The sequence below is a fragment of the Oncorhynchus nerka genome, linkage group LG7 (genome assembly GCF_034236695.1).
Source record: "Oncorhynchus nerka isolate Pitt River linkage group LG7, Oner_Uvic_2.0, whole genome shotgun sequence".
Lineage (NCBI taxonomy): Eukaryota > Metazoa > Chordata > Actinopteri > Salmoniformes > Salmonidae > Oncorhynchus > Oncorhynchus nerka.
Genome location: NC_088402.1, coordinates 62,940,748 through 62,968,480, shown reverse-complemented (window position 1 = coordinate 62,968,480; position 27,733 = coordinate 62,940,748). Strand labels below are relative to the sequence as shown.

The 27,733-nt window shown below is 44.5% G+C and overlaps 1 protein-coding gene across 1 annotated transcript in view; it reads right to left on the bottom strand.

Moving 5' to 3' along the window:
- LOC115132154 (kelch domain-containing protein 8B) overlaps positions 1 to 27,733 on the bottom strand; it is a 123,525-nt gene that overhangs the window by 13,525 nt on the left and 82,267 nt on the right. Inside the window, exons 2-3 of the mRNA XM_065020701.1 lie at positions 27,206 to 27,370; positions 5,582 to 5,683 (exon numbers count right to left, since the gene is read on the bottom strand). Of these exons, the coding sequence (XP_064876773.1) occupies positions 5,582 to 5,683; positions 27,206 to 27,370 (267 nt within the window). The remainder of the gene's footprint in view (positions 1 to 5,581; positions 5,684 to 27,205; positions 27,371 to 27,733) is intronic.

Sequence of the window (27,733 nt, the reverse complement as noted above, 5' to 3'; positions counted from 1 at the left end):
AACACATTTAGATTTAAAAAATCTAGTTTATGTTCAAACGGCTCTCCTGTGAAGTCGTGACCCACGACATACGCCATTTCCTGAAACGGGTCACAAATAACATTAGTGTTCTATAGATCACCTCTGACCATTCCCCATGTTCTATACTAGAAATATTGTTCCAGTATATGCTTTTGAACGCGTTAGAGTTTCAGCGGGAAAAAGGTCTGTTGAGACAAAGCACATTCCTTTGGTGAATCTGGAGAGCGCAGGCCTGGATCTTCTCCCTTGATTTACAACAGGAAGTGATTTGTTAATCCCTACTAATTCTTTCCTTCCCCCTCTACGGGTGAGAGGGGGTCTGATTGAAGTTATTCATTGCAAACCTGATCTGACCTATTTGGATTCTCATGGACAGTCATAGCAACGCTATAATGAATCTAGCAAAGAAGAGTTCTGGGTCAGAGTGCAGTATTGATTTAGCTTCATAGCACACACGTTTCTTAACATGTTTCTCACACAGGCTTTAGCCATGGAGGGAGCAGGCCTGCCATAGCTACACAATTTGTGAATCTATTTCGAACCGAACAGCTTGCGCGACAGATAAAATGGCTTTGAAAAAAAAACAATTTCAGCTAATAAGGAAAGTTATCTACCAAAATAACTACATTATGGCATGACTTGGAACGATACAGAGAAGATTTCTAATGCTTCCCAGGTCTGGACGACCTGGAACAATACAGGGAAGATTTCTAATGCTACCCCGGTCTGGGCGACCTGGAACAATACAGGAAAGATTTCTAATGCTACCCCGGTCTGGGCGACCTGGAACAATACAGGAAAGATTTCTAATACTGTCCTTCTCAGGATCGTGGACCGTGCTCTAAATAACTAAACTGGCTATTTTGCTTGTCTGTAAAGAGAAGGGTGGACTGTACGTTGATCCTGCTGCTCTAATTGGATCGAGCGAAGAGGTCTCCCTTCACTCACTTCCTATTTCACCCGATCACTTCTCATCACACTTATTTCAGTTCTCACACGCAACTATCGTGGTTTAGACACAACACAAAGACCGACCACAACTACTGACCTCAACCACAAAACCACTGACCACAACAACTGAACTAAACACCGACCTACCAAAAATACTGACCACAACTACTGACCAAACATCTACTGAACCACAAAACGAATGTCCACAACCACTGACCACAGCTACTGACCACACAACTACTAACCACAACTACTGAACCACCAAGTACCTACCAAAACTACTGATCAAACCACAAAACTACTGACCACAAAACTATTGAATCACACATCTTGGGACCACAACAGCACAAATACTGACCACAACAACTGACCACACAACTACTGACCACATCCATACTGTAGGGCCCAAAGAACCTGCAACACAACTACTTACCACAACTACTGACCACAACTACTGATCTGGTCTGCACTAGCTCTAGTCCAGCTCTGGTCCTGGGCGTAGTTAATAAGCTCGGGTTCGCACTAGCTCTGGTCTGGCTTTGGTCTGAAATGTAATCCCTTTGGAATTACCAGGATTTCTGCAAAATTGGTCATCAAATTTGATCTGATCTTCATCTACGTCACAACAATAGACAAGCATAGTGTGCTTAAACTAATGACACACAAATTATTGTATTTTTTCTATATTATATTGAATGCATAATTTAAACATTCACAATGTAGGTTGGGAAAGTATGTGAACCTCTAGGCTAATGACTTCTCCAAAAGCTCATTGGAGTCAGGAGTCAGCTAACCTGGAGTCCAATCAATGAGACCAGATTGGAGATGTTGGTTAGAGGAGCCTTGCCCTATAAAAAAACATAACATTTGAGTTTGTTATTCACAAGAAACATTGAACCATGCCTTGAACAAAATATTAAGAATTGTTGATTTGCATAAAGCTGGAAAGGGCTACAAAAGTATCTCTAAAACCCTTGATGTTCATCAGTCCACGGTAAGACAGTTTGTCTATAAATGGAGAAAGTTCAGCACTGTCGCTAATCCCCCTAGGAGTGGCCGTCCCGCAAAGACTGCAAGAGCACAGCGCAGAATGCTCAATGAGGTTAAGAAGAATCCTAGAGTGTCAGCTAAAGACTTTTAGAAATCTCTGGAACATGCTAACATCTCTGTTGATGAGTCTGCGATACGTAAAACACTAAACAAGAATGGTGTTCATGGCAGGACAACACGGAAGAAGCCACTGCTGTCCAAAAAAAAACATTGCTACACGTCTAAAGTTTGCAAAAATGCAACTGGATGTTCCACAGCGCATCTGGCAAAATATTCTGTGGACAGATGAAACGACAGTTTGGAAGGAACATACAACACTACGTGTGGAGAAAAAGAGGCACAAAACAACACACCAACATCAAAACCTCATCCCAACTGCAAAGTATGGTGGAGAGAGTATCATGGTTTGGGGCTGCTTTGCTGCCTCAGGGCCTGGACAGCTCTCTATCATCAGAAACATGAATTCCCAAGTTTATCAAGACATTTTGCAGGAGAATGTCAGGCTATCTGTACACCAATTGAAGCTCAAATGTTGGGTGATGCAACAGGACAACGACCCAAAACACAGAAGTACATTAAAAACAGATTGGCTTCAACAGAAGAAAATATGCCTTCCGGAGTGGCCCAGTCTGAGTCCTGACCTCAACCCGATTGAGATGCTGTGGCATGACCTCAACAGTGCAGTTCACACCAGAGACCAAGAATTTTGCTGAACTGAAACAGTTTTATAAAGAGGAATGGTCCAAAATTCCTCCTGACCGTTGTGCAGGTCTGATCCTCAACTACAGAAAGCGTTTGGTTGAGGTTATTACTGCCAAAGGAGGGTCAACCAGTTATTAAATCCAAGGGTTCACATACTTTTCCCACCCTGCACTGTGAATGTTTACACGGCATGTTCAATAAAAACATGAAACGTATAATTGTTTGTGTGTTATTAGTTTAAGCAGACTGTGTTTGTCTATTGTTGTGGCCTAGATGAAGAAAGATTATGACCAATTTATGCAGAAATCCAGGTATTTTCAAAGTGTTCACATACTTTTTCTTGCCACTGTAGCGACTTAAAATATGCATAAATTACCATATAATAACAACCAACAATAATTGTAATTCTTGAACTGTTCACAACTTTCACATGTTCAGTGTATCTTATCCTATCAGCCAACCAATCAATTAATATTTTCATCTACCTACTTCTTCAACTGGTGACATTAATAAGGGATCATAGCTTTCACCTGGTCAGTCTATGTCATGGAAAAAGCAGTTGTTCTCAATGTTTGTTACACTTAGTGTATATATTCTCCACAATCACACATCTTATTCTCCTTCCACCACACACAAAGCAATATCTCATATCTTTAGGAGGGTCAGTCAAAGTGAGTTCTCTCCTCAAGCCTCAGGATTTAGGCTCCTATCCGTGTCATTATACGCCACCAGCTGCTGCTAAGTTTTTCTGGTTTCCATGGAGACACTCAATGAGCTACAGATGATATGGACTGGTCGGTGGGGGTTAGGCTACTGTTGTTCTCATAATTTCTGGGGAGAACAAAGTGCCCGAGCTGAATCGTCTTTTCATGGTAATCAGAGTACTGCTCAGACCTGCTCCTTTTTTATCTTCACAGGAACACACTCCGCCATAGCGCTGTGCAGGAAGGACCGCTCCTCCGCTCCGCTCTTCTCAGGGCTCAAAGCTTCCTGTCACGCCTTTGATTTCCTAACACCTAACCTATATCTCCCCCTCTCTGCTACTAGATGTTTGTTTTCCCGAGGGGGATGTTTTTACTAAATTGGATTTGACCACGTATTCTGTTCTGTGTCAAATGGACCAAGATCATTTTGAAAAAACTTTTCATTTTAGTCTTTTAGCAGACGCTCTTATCCAGTGACTTACAGGAGCAATTAGGGTTAAGTGCCTTGCTCAAGGGCATATTGACAGATTTTTCACCTAGTCGGCTCAGGGATTCAAACCAGCAACCTTTCAGTTGCTGGCCCAACACTCATCGGTAGGCTACCTACCACCCTATTTGGATTGGCCTCAGCAGCATGGGGGTTCTAGCAGAGGGGATTAGGCACATTAGGACCACTTGCCTGCAATAGATATTAGGACAGAACTGGACAACGGCACAAATAAATGTGAGGTCACCGACCTAAAAGCAGCTAAAGAGGGTTAAGCTTCGGTGACTAAATATCACGCCTGAAATAAGCAAATGCCTGAAATGACCAAAAGACATTTAAATCATTAGACCTCTTAGGATTTGTTAGGATGTGTATGTGTGTGTACACGAGTGACATTCTATTGGGCTGTGCACATAATTGCATATCATCCAACTTCACACAGCCATCTCTTCAAAGTTAATTCAAATATTCTCTAATCATAATATTCATACATATATCAATGTGTCTTCTATATGTGATAAGGGGAGAGGGTGACCGTGAGGGGCGGTCAAGAGAGAAATTAAAACTTGAGAGAAAAGGGGAAGATACTCAGAATTGTTTGGGAGATAGATGAAGAGAGAATACAGAGATGGAGGAGGCGGCTCCAGCTTTTCAATGGCAATCTGATGTCACCCTGAATAGCAGCCCTTTGGCTTCCACACATCCAACACTATGAATAATAAATAGGTGCTTCATCCAGCCTCAAAAGAAAAAGATAGAGACAATTCTCCCAGCTGGCTGTTAAACTAAGAGCAGATCCCTCATTTACCAGCTTTTGACAAAAGTCAGAGGAAGGGAAATATGCCATATAACATATGTTGAATCAGAATCCAAAAAGATCCTTCTTGGATTAAAATGATCATGCCCAGACTGTTGACATTTCTGAGTGTAACATTTCCTAATTCGTTCTCTCCTCCAGTCTCTCTGTACCAGCCCCCCTTGATCAAACTGCATTCTCTCTCTCTACATCCTCTCTTCCCTGTGTCTTTCCTCTCTCTACATCTCTCACTCAAACTCAATGTCCCTCCCTCTCTACCTCTTGCACAGAGACAGTGGGAGCAGTTCTTATGACAGATTCTAAGCTCGCTTCATTGTCTCCTTAAGCTGTGACATGGAGACCCAAATGAACAAAAACATTAACCAAATTACACAGAATGTGTACAAAGACAGAGAATAGAATGAATTCCCACACTGTCTCATTATGAGGTAAACTCTGCTCTATATCCTACTGAGCCACGGCTGTAACTGTAAACTGCTTACAATCACGCAGTGGAGGAAACCCTAACCCTCTGATTACTCATTCTAAACATGATTCATTGGGTTTTTTTCACAGTATATTTATGATGCAATTCAATCAAGGGGAAAATTAGAAAGCAATGGGAACTTCATTTGCCTAAATTAACATGATTACTTCTCATGGTGTGACTGTCACACTGTGTTACTAAGATTAATGCGCAGGTGTTTTGTTTGTTCACATGAACTAGACCTTGAGGTTGTTTTAGTGTTAGGACCTGACCTTGTTGTTGTTAGTGCTGTAAGTGGTGTTGTTATTTGTCAGGGTCAAGTAGTTGATTGGTTCGGGGGTATTTTGCAACCCAAGCATCCATTTGGGCAGTAAAGTGCTCACCTAGTCCACCAGCAACGATGACCCTTCCACCGAGACATCCGGCCACAAAGTCTGCTCTCTTAACCCTCATCCTGGAGGTTCGGCTTGGTTTGATCCAGATACCTGCAACACACAGGGGTCAGAGGACAAAGGTCAGAGAGGAGACTAACATCAAACACTGTTTGACATAAATATTCCAAAATCCCTTTCCAAGCATCATTAACGACATGTATCCAACATACATATCTATTACAACGCAGATGGTTGACCTATTTACAGTGTGGGGGGAAACAGCACCGCTACTCTAAATCTGTCTGTTTTATGTCTTTCTCTCCTCTCTAACCCGCTCTCCTTGCCCTCTACTCTGCCTGGGTCTTACTCACCACCTCAGTGTTTCCATCATTCCCTGACACTCACTTAATATGCCATACCCTCTCTATTTGCCCCAAAATCTTTCCTCCCTCTGCCCCCGTCTAGCTCTTCCTTTCCTTTCCTCTCTCTCTCTCTATCCTCGTTCTCTCCATTTCTCACTCTCTGCCCCATTTTATCTCCCCCTCCTCTCAAATCTCTCCCTCTCTTTCAGGTAGATAATGTAGATGAAGACAAACGATACTATAGATAGGGAGGCTGCCTATGCTAAGCCTGGGGGAGCTCCATGAATCACTCAGCGCAAAGAGGCCGTCCCAGGTGCACTCTGCTCTGGCTACGTCTGGCGACATGTCTGCCCCACAGCAGATTACATTTTCTAAATTTGGGACAGCGTGCCCTCATTCCCTCTCCACCCTCCCCTTTTCCTCCTCTCTCCTGCACTGCCGGCTAAAAGCCTGACTTCAAGCGCTCAATCTTCTCTCCGTGCCAGGTCTGTCCAGTCAGGGAGAGGACAGCACTGTTCAGGTGGATGAGACACCATTCAGTGGTTTAGTCACAGCAGCAAAGTCTGTGACCTCAGGCAACTCCTGAACTTTCCCTGATAGCTCAGCAGCTCACAATAGGAGGCAAAGAGAAAACCCAACACCTCTCTATGTGACAAATCAAGCTCTCTGTATGTGAGAGACAAGAACACTCCAAGGTCCAGACAACTCAAATGACTGTTACCAGAGTGTATGCAGCCCAATCATAACTGTCATAAAAAAAAGTGATATAATTATACAAAAACACTGGATTTGGAATAATAGACAGAAAATGTGTCACTAATGTTATTATTTATTATATCCCAGAATGTACAGTTCAGATTCTTTCCCTCTAAAGCCATTGCTCCAAAGCACACCCTGTGAGCTTAGAACAGACACTGTTGTTGCGAATTTGCGTTCTCCAAAACAAATTGAACACTCTTAATGAGCCTTCAACACTTGGAGTAGCCAACAAAAACAACTAGGAGGTCAATAAAGGATGATACTAAGGTAGAGAGCGGGGAGGGTAGGAATAAGGGAGGAGGTAGATAACAAGAGAGACCATGGGTCGCATTGATGAGGGAGAAAGAGAGAAGGAGAAATATGCACTGAGTGTACAAAACATTAGGAACACCTTCCTAATATTGAGTTGCACCCCGTTGCCCTCAGAACAGCCTCAGTTCGTCAGGGCGTGGACTCGACAAATATCGAAAACATTCCACCGGGATGCTGGCCCATGTTGACTCCAACGATTCCCACATTTGTGTCAAGTTGGATGGATGTCCTTTATATGGTGGACCATTCTTGATACACACGGGAAACTGCTGGGCGTGAAAAACCCAGCAGCGTTGCAGTTCTTGACACAGTCAAACCGGTGCGCCTGGCACCGACTACCATACCATGTTCAAAGGCACTTAAATCTTTTGTCTTTCCCATTCACCCTCTGAATAGCGCACATACACAATCCATGTCTCAATTGTCTCAAGTCTTTAAAATCCTTCTTTAACCTCTTTCCTCCCCTTCATGTACACTGATTGAAGTGGATTTAACAAGTGACATCAATAAGGGATCATAGCTTCACCTGGATTCACCTGCTCAGTCTACAATACATCACCAAAAGTATGTGGACGGCCGTCTATGTCATGGAAAGGGCAGGTGTTCCTAATGTTATGTTACACTCAGCGTTTTTTTAGGGAGGGAGAAATTGCCACATGCAGAGAAAGACACACACATGAACACAAACGCACACACACGTATATATACACACTACCAGTCAAAAGTTTTAGAACACCTACTCATTCTAGGGTTTCTTTATTTTGACTATTTTCTACATTGTAGAATAGTAGTGAAGACATGAAACTGAAACCTTGAGATGAAACTGAAAATAAACTTTTGACCGGTAGTGCACACTATCTACAACCTTCACCTTCTCTTGGTTGGATCCATCACGTCTCTAGTGCGAAACGCACGCACACGCACACGCACACACACACACACACAGGCTGTACAGTCTAATGGAAGAGGGCAGTCACAGAGTGGCCAGAGCAATTTCTGCCACAGAGGGGGAGAAGCAGAGGGGCCAGAGCCTCAATAATAGATAAGCTTATTGGAACAGATTGGTTTTTCAGCACAGGCAAATGGAGGCAAGATAACATGTAAAAATAGACAGAAGGAAAAAAGTGAGGCAGTTTAGGAAGCAGGCACAACTTCCCCTGCTATCTGCAGATAAATTGCCATGGCCATTTCTTCTCCCACACAGTGTTTCTGTGCCCAGGGCTCTCTTAGAAGATCTGTCTGCCGCTCTACTGCTCCTCTACTGTTATGATGTATAGGATGATAGCTACAGCACAGAGGCTGGCCAAGGACATACTGGAACTATCTGCCAGTGGACTCGGTCTCTGTTTAAAACTTACTGACACACATTGATGGTTTGAGGTTCTAATTCAATCAAGTACAGGCTCCTTGTTGGTTTGACAATCTTAAGCCCCGAGACTTTGTTTCTGGTGTGTTGTTGCCTTTATTTATTTTATATATATATATATATATGTGTGGCAAAAAGTATTTAGTCAGCCACCAATTGTGCAAGTTCTCCCACTTAAAAAGATGAGAGGCCTGTAATTTTCATCATAGGTACACTTCAACTATGACAGACAAAATTAGAAAAAAAAATCCAGAAAATCACATTGTAGGATTTTAATGAATTTATTTGCAAATTATGGTGGAAAATAAGTATTTGGTCAAACAAGCAAGATTTCTGGCTCTCACAGACCTGTAACTTCTTTAAGAGGCCCCTCTGTCTTCCACTCGTTACCTGTATTAATGGCACCTGTTTGAACTTGTTATCAGTATAAAAGACACCTGTCCACAACCTCAAACAGTCACACTCCAAACTCCACTATGGCCAAGACCAAAAAGCTGTCAAAATTGTAGACCTGCACCAGGCTGGGAAGACTGAATCTGCAATAGGTAAGCAGCTTGGTTTGAAGAAATCAACTGTGGGAGCAATTATTAGGAAATGGAAGACATACAAGACCACTGATAATCTCCCTCGATCTGGGGCTCCACGCAAGATCTCACCCAGTGGGGTCAAAATGATCACAAGAACGGTGAGCAAAAATCCCAGAACCACACGGGGGGACCTAGTGAATGACCTGCAGAGAGCTGGAACCAAAGTAACAAAGCCTACCATCAGTAACACACTACGCCGCCAGGGACTCAAATTCTGCAGTGCCAGACGTGTCCCCCTGCTTATGCCAGTACATGTCCAGGCCCGTCTGAAGTTTGCTAGAGAGCATTTGGATGATCCAGAAGAAGATTGGGAGAATGTCATATAATCAGATGAAACCAAAATATAACTTTTTGGTAAAAACTCAACTCGTTGTATTGAGGACAAAGAATGCTGAGTTGCATCCAAAGAACACCATACCCACTGTGAAGCATGGGGGTGGAAACATCATGTTTTTCTGCAAAGGGACCAGGACGACTGATCCGTGTAAAGGAAAGAATGAATGGGGCCATGTATCGTGAGATTGAGTGAAAACCTCCTTCCATCAGCAAGGGCATTGAAGATGAAACGTGGCTGGGTCTTTCAGCATGACAATGATCCCAAACACACCGCCCGGTCAAAGAAGGAGTGGCTTCGTAAGGAGCATTTCAAGGTCCGGGAGTGGCCTAGCCAGTCTCCAGATCTCAATCCCATAGAAAATCTTTGGAGGGAGTTGAAAGTCTGTGTTGTTACACACACACACACACACACACACAGTGTGTTGACTGACAGGTGAGTTAGGCAGAGAACAGTGCCCCAGCTGGAATATAGAAGCCGTGTGTTTATTTAAAGCCCAGAATCAATCCTCTCTCTCTCTTTCACACACTACCACTTCTGACTCCAATCACCTCGCTCAATAACCCACAGCCTACCTCCCTCTCTCTTACCCACCGCAGCATCTCCTGCCACATACTCTGACATCTCCCCAACGGGAGGATGCAATATTCCTCTCCACTACATTTCCAATGACATCAAGCGGCCGGGAGTGGAAAGGAAAATATATAGCCTAGTAAATGCAATCCCTCCATGTGGTTCCATTCACTGAGTCTCTGGGGGAGCAGAATGTGCTGTCAGAGGAATTATGGGAAAAGGATCCCTATCTTGTTCGAGATGTGAAAATGAAGCCTATTACTGAGCAGAACAGTACTTTGTGACATACGGTGGGCGATATGGCATTGAGGTCCACGTTGGTCTCCTTTGTGCCATCCATTCTCCAGATTGTCTGCTCCATCGACTGACTGACAGGAGTGTATTCATGATGGCATACAGTACAGCCAGGCCCTCATTAAAAATACACATCGATCTATACAGTCATGTTTGAATCTCAGGTCCTCCCTCCGATACGCCTGATGGATAAATATAGCCTGTTAATCAGGTCCACTCTCACACACACAAACACAGCCAGGGTCTCAGGTTTGATTAATTGCATTCTGAGATTAATTACAAAGATCAATGTGATAATCCACAGGTCTCATGAGGCGAGAGGGACTGTATAGAAGCCCACTCCACATGCCATTTTCACACGCTGCCACGCTTAGCTTCCTACTGTATGTGTGTGCCTGTGTAGTAGATGTACTGTATGTGTGTGCCTGTGTAGTAGATGTACTGTATGTGTGTGCCTGTGTAATAGATGTACTGTATGAGTGTGGCTGAAATCACCCTCTTCCACTTTACACTGCAGGCAGGTAGGCAGGCAGACAGGCAGGCAGACAGGCAGGCAGACATGGAGAGGGATTCAAGTTCATGGGGTTTTAGGTGAGAGGAAAGGTAAAGAGAAGGATAATTGTTTGACAGAAGAAGAGAGGAGGAGATGGCTAAGAGGGGTGGCATCAGTGGAGTGGTGAGAGAGCGGCGAGGTGTTACTGACAAAATGTGAATGTTTTTTTGATGGCATCATTGGACACAGCCGTAACATGCTTTTACAATACAAAAGAGTGTGTCAGTGGTTGAATACAGCAAAGGAAACACAAGTGGTGTATGAACAGTACTATTACAGAGACAGCCGGGGCATAATATCTAAATAAACAGGGGTGAAAACGCATATCCAAACACACTAGGTTACACTCCCAAAGTCTGTCAGTGGACATGATCAACTCTAATACAGGCAATTAGATTTGGAAATGAGGCCTGCTGTTTGATTCTGCAGTGCTTTGTCATTGGGCCGAATAGTGAAATAAGGCACAGTCACACTCACTAGGGAGGTAGTGTAGGAATAAAACCCACAGAAAGCTTACTTAAAGCTGGTCTCAGCCCGTGAAACACACCCCATAATCTACTGTACAGTCCCTGTTCAATACCCTGAGCCCCAGAAAAACCATATCAAATCTGCCTCGCTGGCTGATACTACAGACGCAAATTAAGACAAATAGGTAGTTTAATACGAGAGATAGACTACTAGAAGTGCCCTAGCTTTACACACAAAAAATGTTTTTATTTCATATTTTGTGCACAAATTTGTTTACATCCCTGTTAGTGAGCATTTCTCCATTGCCAAGATAATCCATCCACCTGACAGGTGTGGCATATCAACAAGCAGAATAAACAGCATGATCATTACACAGGTGCACCTTGTGCTGGGGAAAATAAAAGGCCACTCTAAAATGTGCAGTTTTGTCACACAACACACACAATGCCACAGATGTCTCAAGTTTTGCGGGAGCGTGCAATTGGCATGCTGACTGCAGGAATGTCCACCAGAGCTGTTGCCAGAGAATTTAAAGTTAATTTCTCAACCACAAGCTGCCTCTAACGTTGTTTTAGAGAATTTGGCAGTACGTCCAAATCGGCCTTGCAACCGCAGACCACGCCAGCCCAGAACTTCTACATCCGGCTTCTTCACCTGCGGTATCATGTGAGACCAGCCACCTGGACAGCTGATGAAACTGTGGGTTTGCACAACCAAAGAATTTCTGCACAAACTGTCAGAAACCGTATCAAGGAAGCTCATCTGCATACTCGTCGTACTCACCAGCGTCTTGACCCGACTACAGTTCGGCGTCGTAAACAACTTCAGTGGGCAAATGATCACCTTGAAGGCAGCTGGCACACTGGAGAAATGTGCTCTTCACAGATGAATCCCGGTTTCAATTGTACCGGGCAGATGGCAGACCGTGTGTATGGCGTTGTGTGGGCAGCGTTTTTCTGATGTCAACATTGTGAACAGAGTGACCCATGGTGGCGGTGGGGTTACGGTATGAGCAGGCATAAGCTAAGGACAATGAACACAATTGTATTTTATCAATGTCAATTTTAATGCACAGCGATACCGTGACGAGTACCTGAGGCCCATTGTCGTGCCATTCATCCACCACCATCACCTCATGTTTCAGCATGATAATGCACGGCCCAAGTTGCAAGGACCTGTACACAATTCCTGGATGCTTAAAATGTCCCATGTCTTCAATGGCCTGCATACTCTACTCATCAGACATGTCACCCATTGAGCATGTTTGGGACACTATGGATCGATGTGTACGACAGCGTGTTCCAGTTTCCACCAATATACAGCAACTTCGCACAGCCAATGAAGAGAATTGGAACAACATTCACACAGACCACAATCAACAGCCTGATCAACTCTATGTGAAGGAGATGTGTTGCACTGCATGAGGCAAATGGTGGTCACACTAGATACTGACTAGATATCTGATCCACAATCCTACCTTTTTTTACGGTATCTGTGACCAACAGATGCATATCTGTATTCTCAGTCATGTGAAATCCATAGATTAAGGCCTAATGAATTTATTTCAATTGACTGATTTGCTTATATGAACTGTAACTCGGTAAAATCTTTGAAATTGTTGCATTAATATTTTTTATTCAGTGTATTTTATTAGTGGAGTGCTGGAGAATGGAGGATGTTGACAGACCTCTATCTACAACCATGACCTTCTCTTGGTTGGATCCATCACGTCTCTACAGATGAAGAGAGAAGATGTAGAAGGAACCACAGAATGACTGGTCTGAGCCCGTAGCCACAAAGCATCTCAGAGTAGAAGTGCTGATCTAGGAGCAGTTCTACCTTTTAAATCATAGTTTATAATATTACATGAACAGATCCAAGATCAGCTTTGATTGTGATTGATGTGATTGCTGCAGAGTGAATGTTTACGTCAGCTAAATGAGACAGGGCCAGCCAGACCCTGCTGCTGTTGACTCGTCTCAGTCAAACTGCTGTGGGCTCCTAGAATATAGTACAGGATGCATACCTAGCTACAGTAATTCAGACTGCTGTATACTGCCCAATTTCCTTTAGGAGGCCATTGGATTTAGCTGTACGGTAACATGATTTCTGACCCCTAGATTTATGCTTCTGTAGTCTACACACATCACTGTTCCTTCACTCGCCCCTACTTGCTTCAGTCATAGAAACATTTGAAACAATGCTCTGTTTTGAATATAAATCAGGCCATCGGTTCTATTATAGTCATGGCGGAAGTAAATCCACGCTGCAGGGAGTATTTACCCTGTTTGGATGCAGCGTCCAACATCTCTGCGGCAGGTTTACTCGAGTCATTTACTTTTAATCACAGGATTTTTCATTAAAGCAGTCAAATGACTTGTTAAACATGTATCAACATAATTATTATTATCATCATCAAGACGCACAAGGAGCATAGTTAATCATTTTAATTGAAATATAATTCCGCCCTAAACTACCGAGGAATTTCCACTATTCAGTTGGTGAGAAAGAAATGGTTATAATAATCTGTGCAACTCTCACGTTCTATTTAAAATATGTTCTTAGGAGTTAACCATGAGACTGAAAGCTGAATAACAAGCATAGATTTTTTCCAGTGAAAATGTCAGACATTTTTCAATTTATTATTTTCACGTCCCATAATTCATTTCAGTTCATTAGTGTGTAATCTGCTTCTCTGTATTATCGGTGATTGGGCATCATGCCGGGAATACTGTATCAGTAGCAACAGATGGAAGGGAGAAATGGAAGGCTATGGAATGTGATCGAGGTTTTGGATTCAGGTTATGTTCTTTGCAGGCCTTTATACACTACAAACACACAGTAGTCGAGAAAGAAAGAAAGGGGAAGTCAGTTTGAGAAGGGGTAAGAAGGTCCCTGGTGACATTAGGGTGTTTTCTGTTGGAATATCAAAGAGGTTCCTCTCCATCCCTAGAGGGGTGACTTTGATTGACAGGTCGTCTCTAGGAAACAGCTCTGTCTGAGGGTGGCGCTACCCCATCATGCACCACCAATTGAACTTTGAGAGTAAACGGTAACTGTGAGGAACCTTTGATTGATAGAGGCATAGAGACAAGCTCCATTTTGATTTAGTGATGACTTCTGCCCAGATATAATCTCTTTATATTTCAGATAAACCTTTTCTTAACTGGAGGCTTTTAGCTGAATCAAACTAGTGGGGAATGCGGAGGTTAGAAACTAGTGTTTGATCATGAGGTGAGGTATCACCTCAAAAGGCAGCCAGTATACAACAGAACATCCTATTTTCTACAATCTAGAACATAGAATCCCCCCCCCAAAAGCCTATTTCAGCCCCCACACAAACAGAAGTGTAGACTCACCAGGGACATAGTACAATTTGTGGAGGCCTCTAAGCCCTGTTTGCACCAAAGGCCTACTCTCATCCCCCTACTCTGCCCTAAGCACTAAGCACCATAACCTACACTAATCACATTAACAGCTGGCATTCAGTGAGAGAGGAGGGAAGGAAGTGCATTAAGACAAATACAAACACAGAAAGTTACAGACCCAGATAGGGCATGATACTGAGTGGGCTATAGGGTGTACAGTGTATTACGCTGCTCTGGTAAAAGTTACTGATTGATCAATTAGCCAGTAGCCATTAAAGTTTGTCAGTACCTCTCCCCGATAACAGCAGAGTGAAAGGGAAGTGTGATGAAGTTGGCCATTACCTCGTGCACATAAGGTTTCTTGAAGTCAGAAATAGTTCCTCAACATTTTGAATTAGTCAATAAATAGATAAATACAGGTTCAAATCAGGCTAAGAGCTAAAATGCTGAAACAACAATTAAAATATCATAAAATCTAGCAAAGATGCTTTCCTCTATCCTTGCTTCCAACTAACGCCTTCTTATTTAACAGCAGTTGGCATCCTATATGTTGCATTACCACCCCCAACTGAACTATAGTATAGATCCATTACACTGTGATATAAAAAGGAAACCAGGAAAAATAAAAAAATATACATATTTTTAATTACCCTACCAACTAACCCTATACTCATTAAAACTTTATTCCACTACTTTAACCCTCTCTGATCCAACCCCAGGCCGACGATCTGAGAGGACGGGACACTACCACTCAACACACCCTGTAACTCTTCTGAAGTCAAATCTCCTACCCCCAAGAACTTCTCTGCAGCTGCCACCACAACATCTATTTTCTGTGATTGCTACCATTGCTATGAATGCTAAAAAGCCAACCTTAATGAAACATATCACTCATTAGCCAATCCCTCTGTTCTGTCACAGTACTACTATTCACAGGGATCCTCTCAGAATGACTCACCCTTCATCCCTCCTCTACCTTCTTCACTACCTCAGCATACGACACCTTCTGCACTACTCTGACCCTGGTCACCTCAACCTGCCTCTCTCGTACCGGACACTCCGTCTGCGTCGCACCAAACGGCAGGCGTCACAAACACCAGGAACCTTCAACTGCTCCACCTCCACACTTAACGCTACCCCAGAAATCACTCCCTCCAACGGTGCCCTGTACCTAAGCGTAAAGCAAGATACAGGTCTTTCCCCAAATTGCATCACATGGAGCGCCTGCTCCCTTCAACAGATTCACACCCATCCTCTGCCTCCCTCAGTCTTTTCAGCCTCACCGCTCATTCCCTCTAATCCTCCTCCTTTATCCAATTATTGACTTGTTCTGAAAATGTTCTACTTTTCAAGTCTAAATCTCTTTTTTTGCCTCATCAAGGGAAATCCTATGCCCTATACTCAACCTACAGTCGTCCACTATCCCCAGGTCCGTTCCATGATATAATGGAGGTCTGCAAGCATACCTTTACGGTGCATGCCGCCACCTACTGTGCTGGAGTGGGTGGTCAATCACGGTTCACAACATTAGCTCTACATTACTAAATCCTCTTCCCTGACTCAGTACTCCTGAGAAAAAAAAGAGCCCTACTACCTTCTAAAAGACCCTCCCTCATCTTCCAACTGCCTTTCTCCCCCCAAACACATATACACCTGTATTCAATCAACTCAAATTGGTGGGAGGGACCTATAATTACACAATTAGCCAATCCGTATTCTACACACATTCAATTGACACTCTTAACTGCTGCAGGTGACATGGTGGGAAAACACGTTAACTATGCCAGAATATGAAATATGACTGAAAACAGGGCATTTTAACATCACTAACACAGTCACACACAAAATGGGGAATGTTCAATCTTTTAGTGAGGATGTGCCATCATTCTCAGAGAAACTATTAACCAGAGAGGCAGCCAGAGGATAAAAACTCACTCTCCACCCTCGGCCCTCTACAAACCAACCACCGTAATGGCTTTTAACATGGCGCCTGGGGGGGTGCTTAAGAGGGAAGGATCTTAATATTGAGTCTTCAATAATAGCTCCTCCATGGGAACTCAAGATGATAATTCAGCCATTACCATTAAGCAGATGTACAGTACTTAACGTGAGACTGGGATGGGAATTCAAATGTGTGCATAATAATAGCTATAGAGCACCGGGTCAATTGGATCCCCTTCGTATGGCTGAGTGGCATGTTTCCCAGGCTCCTTCATGCGGCTGATTGGCATGTTTCCCAGGCTCCTTCATGCGGCTAAGTGGCATGTTTCCAGGCTCCTTCATGCGGCTAAGTGGCATGTTTCCCAGGCATGGCTGCTCCTTCATGCGGCTGATTGGCATGTTTCCCAGGCTCCTTCATGCGGCTAAGTGGCATGTTTCCAGGCTCCTTCATGCGGCTAAGTGGCATGTTTCCCAGGCATGGCTGCTCCTTCGTATGGCTGAGTGGCATGTTTCCCAGGCATGGCTGCTCCTTCGTATGGCTGAGTGGCATGTTTCCCAGGCTCCTTCATGCGGCTGATTGGCATGTTTCCCAGGCTCCTTCATGCGGCTAAGTGGCATGTTTCCAGGCTCCTTCATGCGGCTAAGTGGCATGTTTCCCAGGCATGGCTGCTCCTTCATATGGCTAAGTGGCATGTTTCCCAGGCATGGCTGCTCCTTCATATGGCTGAGTGGCATGTTTCCCAGGCATGGCTGCTCCTTCATATGGCTAAGTGGCATGTTTCCCAGGCTCCTTCATATGGCTAAGTGGCATGTTTCCCAGGCATGGCTGCTCCTTCGTATGGCTAAGTGGCATGTTTCCCAGGCATGGCTGCTCCTTCGTATGGCTAAGTGGCATGTTTCCCAGGCATGGCTGCTCCTTCATATGGCTAAGTGGCATGTTTCCCAGGCATGGCTGCTCCTTCATATGGCTAAGTGGCATGTTTCCCAGGCTCCTTCATATGGCTAAGTGGCATGTTTCCCAGGCATGACTGCTCCTTCGTATGGCTGAGTGGCATGTTTCCCAGGCATGGCTGCTCCTTCGTATGGCTGAGTGGCATGTTTCCCAGGCATGGCTGCTCCTTCATATGGCTAAGTGGCATGTTTCCCAGGCTCCTTCATATGGCTAAGTGGCATGTTTCCCAGGCATGGCTGCTCCTTCGTATGGCTGAGTGGCATGTTTCCCAGGCATGACTGCTCCTTCGTATGGCTAAGTGGCATGTTTCCCAGGCATGGCTGCTCCTTCATATGGCTGAGTGGCATCTCACACGTCCCTCCCTTCAATTCATGGTTCGGTTTGATGGAAACTAAAAGGTTTTCTCCAAAAATAATTTCAACTGAAAGAGTAAGTCAAATGTTCCGTTCAACAGTGAAATCCTAAAGACATGAATACTCCGTTTAAGCACATGGTCGATAGCCAATATTGATTGTGGTAAACACTGTGTCGTCAAGAAGGTGTATGGTAAGAGTCAGAGTGGTGGGACTAGTCCCTCTGTCTGTTCCTTCTTCTTCACCCTATTAGGCTCATAGTCACACATGCTGTCACCCACCAACACACCCACAGGTTTCCTCAGCTCAGTGCTACACAGTTGTAAATGGGCAGATAAGAGATGTGTAATTGAGGATATGGCCTGTAAACTGTGTGCTGGTGATTACTGTACATAAAACATACTGTACATAAAACATACAGTATATAAAACATACTGTACATAAAACATACTGTATTATCTCCAGGCTGCACAGTAATAGGTGAGGTGATAATGGAATTATGGCCACCTCGCTCTCTCTCCCGCTCTCTTACACACACACATGCACGCACACGCACACAACCCACACTATGTTCCATTAACTGGGCATGCTGTTCTGCCTTGTGCAGCCATTCATTTTCACGATGGGACATTTACATGCAAACTGGCTTGATTAAAACATTTGAGGATGTAAAAATGAACCGGTTACAAGCTGCACAACCCTCCTGCTTCATGTAACCAGCCCTAATGTATTAGACTCAAATATATTACATTGCAGCACAGTACAATGGAATTTTCTTCACGACAGGCCTATCTTTCATAGCCTGGCTGACGCAACTCACGTGACTCACAGCCCAGGGAGAGCTGAGACACACTGGTCTGGACAGGAGGCTATTGTAAATGCAGTATTCCCTCAGAAATTGAGCGGACGCATTGATTGGTTCTCTCAAAAGTTGCATCGATTGGTTGCAATCAATGCATCCGCACAATTTCTGAGCGATTTGAAAATCCAACAGTTATAATGGAAGGGGGCAGTGCTCAGGGCTGTGTGCGGCTGTCCATGTGGGTGTTTGTGTGAGAAAGACACAAAGGAGACACAAAGGAGAACCAACCAGTAAAAGCACAGCCCCCTTCATTATCCATGCATCATACCGACAACATCAAGACAGCCTTTCCAGACTCTGAAGTCAGGAGGACTTTGAGTTAGGTGTTTGCCAGACTATATCTTCATGCATTCCCCTACAAAAGAGAAACTCCATGAAATGTGTAACAATTGCATTGACACCAGTAGGAAGCGTTTAAATATCCATCAGTTCTGTTTCTTTACAACACGTTTCTCTTTCTACTATTCACTGCATCGGAATAGACACTTCTAAAATGGAATTTCATGACTATTCTACGAGGCAGAGGGAGATTGAATATAAATGCACTTCTTTGACTGGGCCTGTTTTTGAGCTGCTATTCTATTATCGGTCTGAGGCGATTGCCTGGCCACCGTGCCTTGAGTTTACCCCTTGGGTCCTAGCAGGGACGCAATGAATGGAAAGGAATTGAGAGGGAGACAGAGCACACTAACCACAAAATCGCTCACCCATTAAGGACACACACGGGATGACACACACACACACACACACACACACACACACACACACACACACACACACACACACACACACACACACACACACACACAGGAGGTCACCTTTTCACCGTGAAAAGCTTTGGATGCTTTGTTCTTCAGAATAAATCCAGATCTTCAAAAGCCAAATGAAACTAAACTCATCTGGCTTTTAATTTCAGCAACTGCAAAGGTTATACAGTATGCCTTATATCAGGACCGGAAATGCACAGCAGGGAGTAAAATATAAAATGTTAATATGGACAGAGAATAAGATTCCCCTCCCACATGCACGCACACGCACACAGACACACACGCTGGAGTTAATCCAGAAGTGGAAGGCGAATCATACACAGCACAGTTCTGGAATATCTGTCTCTGCTGCAGTAGGCAAACATGTGTGATCAAGACCCTATTCGACGGCTCTGTGACTCAGTAACACCCAAACCCACCTTGCCTGACCTCAAGCAGGGATATGCTTTCAACAGTAGTGGAAAGATACAGAAGTGTTTTCTTAGTGGATGTGTTAGGAGAGTAAGCCGAGTGTGTGACAGTAGATAAGGGTTGAGTTGAGTTTATATAACTGAGGTTGATATTACACATGTATGGGTAGCATATACAGTTGAAGTCGGAAGTTTACATACACTTTAGCCAATTACATTTAAACTCAGTTTTTCACAATTCCTGACATTTAATCCCAGTAAAAATGCCCTGTCTTACATCACTTTATTTTAAGAATGTGAAATGTCAGAATAATAGTACAGATAATGATTTATTTCAGCTTTTATTTCTTTCATCACATTCCCAGTGGGTCAGAGGTTTGCATACACTCAATTAGTATTTGGTAGCATTGTCTTTAAATTGTTTAACTTGGGTCAAACGTTTCAGGTAGCCTCACACAAGCTTCCCACAAAAAGTTGAGTGAATTTTGGCCCATTCCTCCTGACAGAGCTGGTGTAACTGAGTCAGGTTTGTAGGCCTCCTTTGCTCGCACACGCTTTTTCTGTTCTGCCCACAAATTTTCTATAGGATTGAGGTCAGGGCTTTGTGATGACCACTCCAATACCTTGACTTTGTTGTCCTTAAGCCATTTTGACACAACTTTGGAAGTATGCTTGGGGTCATTGTCCATTTGGAAGACCCATTTGCGACCAAGCTTTAACTTCCTGACTGATGTCTTGAGATGCTGCTTCAATATATCCACATACCTTTCCTCCCTCATGATGCCATCTATTTTGTGAAGTGCACCAGTCCCTCCTGCAGCAAAGCACCCCCACAACATGATGCTGCCACCCCCGTGCTTCACGGTTGGGATGGTGTTCTTTGGCTTGCAAACCTCGATCTTTGTCCCCATGTGCAGTTGCAAACCGTAGTCTGGCTTTTTTATGGCGGTTTTGGAGCAGTGGCTTCTTCCTTGCTGAGCAGCCTTTCAGGTTATGTCGATGTAGGACTAGTTTTACTGTGGATATATATACCTTTGTACCTGTTTCCTCCAGCATCTTCACAAAGTCCTTTGCTGTTCTTCTGGGATTGATTTGCACTTTTGGCACCAAAGAACATTCATCTCTAGGAGACAGATCTCCTTCCTGAGTGGTATGACGGCTGTGTGGTCCCATGGTGTTTACTCTTGCGTACTATTGCTTGTACAGATGAACCTAGCACCTTCAGGCATTTGGAAATTGCTCCCAAGGATGAACCAGACTTGTGGAGGTCTACAATTGTTTTTCTGAGGTCCTGGCTGATTTCTTTTGATTTTCCCATGATGTCAAGCAAAGAGGCACTGAGTTTGAAGGTAGGTCTTGAAATACATCCACAGGTACACCTCCAATTGACTCAAATGATGTCAATTAGCCTATCAGAAGCTTCTAAAACCATTACATTTTCTGGAGCTTTCCAAGCTGTTTAAAGGCACAGTCAACCTAGTGTATGTAAACCTCTGACCCCCTGGTATTGTGATACAGTGAATTATAAGTGAAATAATCTGTCTGTAAACAATTGTTGTAAAAATGACTTGTGTCATGCACAAAGTAGATGTCCTAACCGACTTGCCAAAGCTATAGTTTGTTAACAAGAAATTTGAACAAGAACAAGAAATTTGTGGAGTGGTTGAAAAACTACTTTTAATGACTCCAACCTAAGTGTATGTAAACTTCTGACTTCAACTGTATAGGGGGTGACAGAATGCTGAGCCAAATAAGTTCATCTGGCAAGTCTGGCTGATTGAACTAGAGTACTGGAGCCCCAAGATACAATATAAATGAACATATATTGTTTTCTTTAATTGTGTGACTGGAGCCCCTGTAAGCATGTGTCTGTGTAAACTCTGAATTGACTCACCCTGTTCTGGGTCATACTCCTCCACTGTGCTGACGAAGTGTGGTCTAGAGTAGAAGTTGTGGGGGCCAGGCTGCTGGAGCCCTCCCAGGCTGAAGAAGCCCCGGTCGGTAGCAGCACAGCAGGCGAAGGCCCGGCGGCTGGGGATGCAGGGGTAATGTGTCCAGCTCTTCATTTCCAGGTCAAAGGCCTCGAAGGCTGTGACAGGAAGCTTGCCCTGACGCCCACCTGCCAGGGAGGAATGGAGAGAAAGGAGAGAGGGTCAGAAGGAGTGGGCAGCAGGGCATGAGAGAGAAGGAATGAGAGAGGAGAGAGATGACGGGTCAGAATAGGTGGGAGGGACGAGATGTGAGAGCGAGGGAGAAACAGTTATAAAAATGAATAATAATAACGAAATAAAAACAACATTGGCACTAAATGGATGGTTGGAAATGGTTGACCTTCATTATCTGATTCCATATCTGATAGGAGCAGCCAAATATAAGCTTGGCACCTCCAGATATTAAGATATTTGTATTCTCTCGTTCCATTGGTTTCTCACCTTTCTGATCCTCCCTCTCGCTCTCTGTGACAGCCCCAGGCTCTATCTCCCCCATGCTCACTCCTGACCCAACAAAACCCACCAAACATGACAGGTACCCAGAGAGAGAGAGTGTGTGTGTGTGTGTGTGTGTAGAGTTTTCCACTTTGGGTCTGGCTGGCAGTGTGTATAGTGAAGATCATACACCGTGTCAGTCACTCTGCTATGCTGTTGGACCTGCAGGTAGTGAGAAAGGTTTGCATCCTATTGGACTTGGCCTAAACTTTCTATCCATGTTTGAGTAGACAGTTTGCACTACAGCATGTCGGTGTCAGAGGCTTGATCAGCCTGGACCTGCCGACAGTATTCCCCCTGTGATCACACACTGATTGCTGACACAGACACAAAGCCTGACATGGCGTGCTACAGGTAATATTCATCTGGTTTTATTCATGGACATCACATGTCACAGTCTGTGTATTCAGTTACATACGACATTATTATTCATCCAAAGAAAACAACTCAAAGGGAGGTAACAGACACATCCTACTGTCGTCCAATGAGCCAAGAAAAGTGTTTGTGCCTGTTCAATTAATCATAACACAGAGTAGAGGGACATTAGACGAGTAGCACTGCTTAATTTTTCTAACTGTGTACATTTATTCGATTTACAGTAGGTACATGTACTATATTGTACAGGGGTGTGGTTGTTATATTGTAACAGTATAACAATGTGATTAGCATAAGGCTAATGAGCAGCCCCGGCCCCTCTCCTACTCAGGAAGCTGAAACATGGGAGTCTGGGAAATGCTCTGTGGAAAATGTCACATTTACTACACGTCTTCAGTTCAGATCCCTGGTTGTCACACTGGAGTCCAAAAGTATGGGTCTGCGCTGCAGGCTGAGCCTGTTACCTCTCGCCAGCCAGCGAGCATTGTCTGGCAGCCCTGTCTGGCAGCCCTGTCTGGGAGCCCTGCGGTCCTCCATCAGTAGACAGAGAGAGAGAGAGAGAGAGCAAGAGCGAGAAAGAGAGAGAGAGAGAGAGAGATAGAGAATAAAATACAAGATAGGAGCGAAGAATAGCTACACATTGCGGGCTGTACACCACTCAGAGTAGCAGCTGATGTACAAAATGTTCTCAGAGAGAGTGTATGGACGGGCTCCGAAAAGCTTCTCACAGTGGAGAGTATTCACATACACACCCACTCAGACAGCTTTGATGACAGACCGCCATATTGAACTGAACCTCATACACACTGGACTGGGTGAGAACTAACAGTCTGGCAGCCTGAAACACAGTCCCATATGCAAGAAAAATCATTCTAGAAACCAATGCCACTTTATGACAGTTCTATCCATATAAGGTAGTCCGCATACTACAATTTCAGCACCAATCTTATTTTGCCTGTACAACAACGTGTTTGTTTCACATTAAATCATTGAGTTTATGGAGTGAAAAGGCTACTATATACATGAAAAGGGCATCAACATGTAGCTAGAGTACACTATACATTGTGAACACAGGATCCTTCTCCCACACCTCAGCAGGGTGAAATTGATGGGAAGACCCTCGTCCACTTACCCTCAAATCAAATCTTATCAAATCTTATAATAAATCTTATTCACATGCTGAATACAACCAGTGTAGACCTTACAGTGAAATGCTTACTTACAAGCCCCTAACCAACAATGCAGTTAAATTTTTTTTGGATGAGAATAAGAAATAAAAGTAACAAGTAATTAAAGAGCAGCAGTAAAATAACAATTACGAGACTATATACAGGGGGGTACCAATACAGAGTCAATGTGCAGGGGCACCGGTTAGTTGAGGTAGTATGTAAATGTAGGTGGAGTTTTTAAAATGACTATGCATAGATGATAACAGAGAATAGCAGTGGTGTAAAAGGGGGGGGGGGGGGGGGGTGCAAATAGTCTGGGTAGCCATTTTATTAGATGTTCAGGAGTCTTATGGCTTGTGGGTAGAAGCTGTTTAAAAACCTCTTGGACCTAGACTTGGCGCTCTGGTACCGCTTGCCGTGTGGTAACAGAGAGAACAGTCTATGACTAGGATGGCTGGAGTCTTTGACAATTTTTAGGGCTTTCCTCTGACACCGGCTGGTATAGAGGTCCTGGATGTCAGGAAGCTTGGCCTCAGTGATGTCCTGGGCCGTTCACACTACGCTCTCTAGTGCCTTGCAGTCGGAGGCTGAGCAGTTGCCATACCAGGTAGTGATGCAACCATTCGGGATGCTCTTGATGGTGCAGCTGTAGAACCTTTTGAGGATCTGAGGACCCATGACAAATCTTTTCAGTCTCCTGAGGGGGAATAGGTTATGTCGTGCCCACTTAATGATGGTGTTGGAGTCGAGCCTGGCCGTGCAGTTATGAGTGAACGGGAAGTACAGGAGGGGACTGAGCACGCATCCCTGAGGGGCCCCTGTGTTGAGGATCAGCATGCGGATGTGTTGTTACCCACCCTTAATACCTGGGGGCGACCCGTCAGGAAGTCCAGGATCCAGTTGCAGAGGGAGGTGTTTAGTCCCAGGGTCATTAGCTTAGTGATGACCTTGGAGGGCACTATGGTGTTGAACGCTGAGCTGTAGTCAATGAATAGCATTCTTCTAGGCAGAGTTCCTCTGTCCTGTGTCTGTGTTCTTTTGCCCATCTTAATCTTTTATTTTTATTGGCCAGTCTGAGATATGGCTTTTTCTTTACAAATCTGCCGAGAAGGCCAGCATCCCGGAGTCGCCTCTTCACTGTTGACATTGAGACGGGTGTTTTTCGGGTATATCTATCTGCCAGTTGAGGACTTATGAGGCATCTGTTTCTCAAACTAGACACTCTAATGTACTTATCCTCTTGCTCAGTTGTGCACCGGGGCCTCCCACTCCTCTTTCTATTCTGTTTAGAGACAGTTTGTGCTGTTCTGTGAAGGGAGTAGTACACAGCGTTGTACGATATCTTCAGTTTCTTGGCAATTTCTCACATGGAATAGCCTTCATTTCTCAGAACAAGAATAGATTGACGAGTTTCAGAAGATTGTTTTTTGTTAGCACATATAAAGCACCCACAAGCTACCGGTGGCTGAAAACACAATCATTGTGGGATGAACGAGTGACGAATTTCCAACCAAGGGTGGTCCATTTAAAAATCACTCCTTCCTCCCCCGCCCCTTGCAAGTGTCAACTCGTCAGACGTAATGATACATCATCAGGAATGTCCACTTAATTTCAGGGCAGAGGGGATAGGGTGTGTCAGACAGACAGTAACACCAGATGGATGTAACAGACAGACAGACAGACAGACAGACGGATAGACAGACGGATAGATTGATATACCAGACAGACAGGCAGTAACACAGTAACACCAGATAGATGTACCAGCCATGGAGAGGAGGATGTGGTTATACTCTTTTGCTGGGAATGGAGATCACTTATGAATATTCACAAGAAGCCATCTTTTTCAAATGTTTTCCCTCCTACACAGCCATATATGTAGATGTCTCTACTCCTACAAGTTAAAAAAGTATTCTAAAACTAGGACTGTTGTCCACAGCTGCAGTGCTGGTACCAGTGAATGAATGTGAATAATGACCTATCTGTTTAATCTGTTCTCATGACCAATTTGAAATCAGATCGAACATGTTTGCTTAGAGACTCATCTCTAAGACAGATCTACAGCTGTCCCTCACTCCCTGTCTGTCCCTCACTCCCTGTCTGTTTTCTTTCTGTCTGTCCCTCACTCCCTGTCTGTTTTCTTTCTGTCTGTCCCTCACTCCCTGTCTGTTGTCTTTCTGTCTGTCCCTCACTCCCTGTCTGTTTCTTTCTGTCTGTCCCTCACTCCCTGTCTGTTTCTTTCTGTCTGTCCCTCCCTCACTCCCTGTCTGTTTTCTTTCTGTCTGTCCCTCACTCCCTGTCTGTTTTCTTTCTGTCTGTCCCTCACTCCCTGTCTGTTTTCTTTCTGTCTGTCCCTCACTCCCTGTCTGTTGTCTTTCTGTCTGTCCTCTTTCTGTCTGTCCCTCACTCCCTGTCTGTTGTCTTTCTGTCTGTCCTCTTTCTGTCCCTCACTCCCTGTCTGTTTTCTTTCTGTCTGTCCCTCACTCCCTGTCTGTTGTCTTTCTGTCTGTCCCTCACTCCCTGTCTGTTGTCTTTCTGTCTGTCCCTCACTCCCTGTCTGTTTTCTGTCTGTCCCTCACTCCCTGTCTGTTTTCTTTCTGTCTGTCCCTCACTCCCTGTCTGTTTTCTTTCTGTCTGTCCTCTTTCTGTCTGTCCCTCACTCCCTGTCTGTTGTCTTTCTGTCTGTCCCTCACTCCCTGTCTGTTTTCTTTCTGTCTATCCCTCACTCCATGTCTGTTTTCTTTCTGTCTGTCCCTCACTCCCTGTCTGTTTTCTTTCTGTCTGTCCCTCACTCCCTGCCTGTTTTTGGAACTCTCACAGAGTGAGTCAAGACTCAGAAAGTTCTGTAGAACATGAGAGGTTGATGGGCCCGACCCTTCCCAGACGTCTGAGCAAGAGTGTGTGTGTTTGTGTCTGTGCGTGTTTGTATGTGTGTGTTGCTCTCCTATTCAGCACAGGTTCCTCTGATCCTCATGGTCAATTAGAAACGTGCATATTTAAATGTGTGTGTGGTACAACAGCGTTTACATGTGGAGTGTGTGGCCGTACTGTAGGTCAGATCTGACCAGAGTGACACACAGTTGGGGGAGAGAGAGGGGCCAGTGTTGGCCGGTGCTTGAGCCTGTTTGGCATGGAGGACACTGTGTCCTGAAACATGTCCCGCAGGCTGCCATTTAACTACCGGCCAACAATCTTACTGTGGTCCACCTGCCTAATCTCTCTTTTGACCTCTCTCTGCATGCTGTCTTCTGAGTGGTCAGAGGCGATGATACTGCCATTCCTCTGGGATGTGACTGGACAGAAGGGGAAGGGATGGGGGTGTGGTGGGATGGGGGAGTGGCCTACCCAGCACGTAGATCTTGTTGCCTCTCAGGAAGGAGGCGGCTCCATAGCGGGGCGTGGGCATAGAGGTCAGGGGCTGCCATTGGTCCTTCTCCGGCTCATAAACCCTCACCAGAGCCTGGGGCGTCGTGTCAGCTGCCATCCCTCCAAGCGCATATACCTTCCCATCTGACAGAGGAGAGAGAGGAAGGGAGGGAGAGATAGAGGGGGGAGAGAGGGAGGGAGAGAAGGAAGGGGGAGAGAGGGAGGGAGTGAGTGCGAGAAGGAGAGATGGGGATAGATAAAGGGAGAGAGTTAAATATTTCCCATGTTGAACTAAAGAGTGGGCGTAATTTCATCAGTTCACGATTTCACTCTCCAGAGTGTTAAAAGAATAAAAGTAAAGAACCAACGAAACAAAAATGCACTTTGGTCTCTGACACTAACCTTGCTGTCATGCTGTGCACCTATCTTGATTAAGATGTGTGTGTGTGATTCATATGTAAACACAATCCATGGGCCTTGTTTAAAAATACAGATAACCCTGCCTGA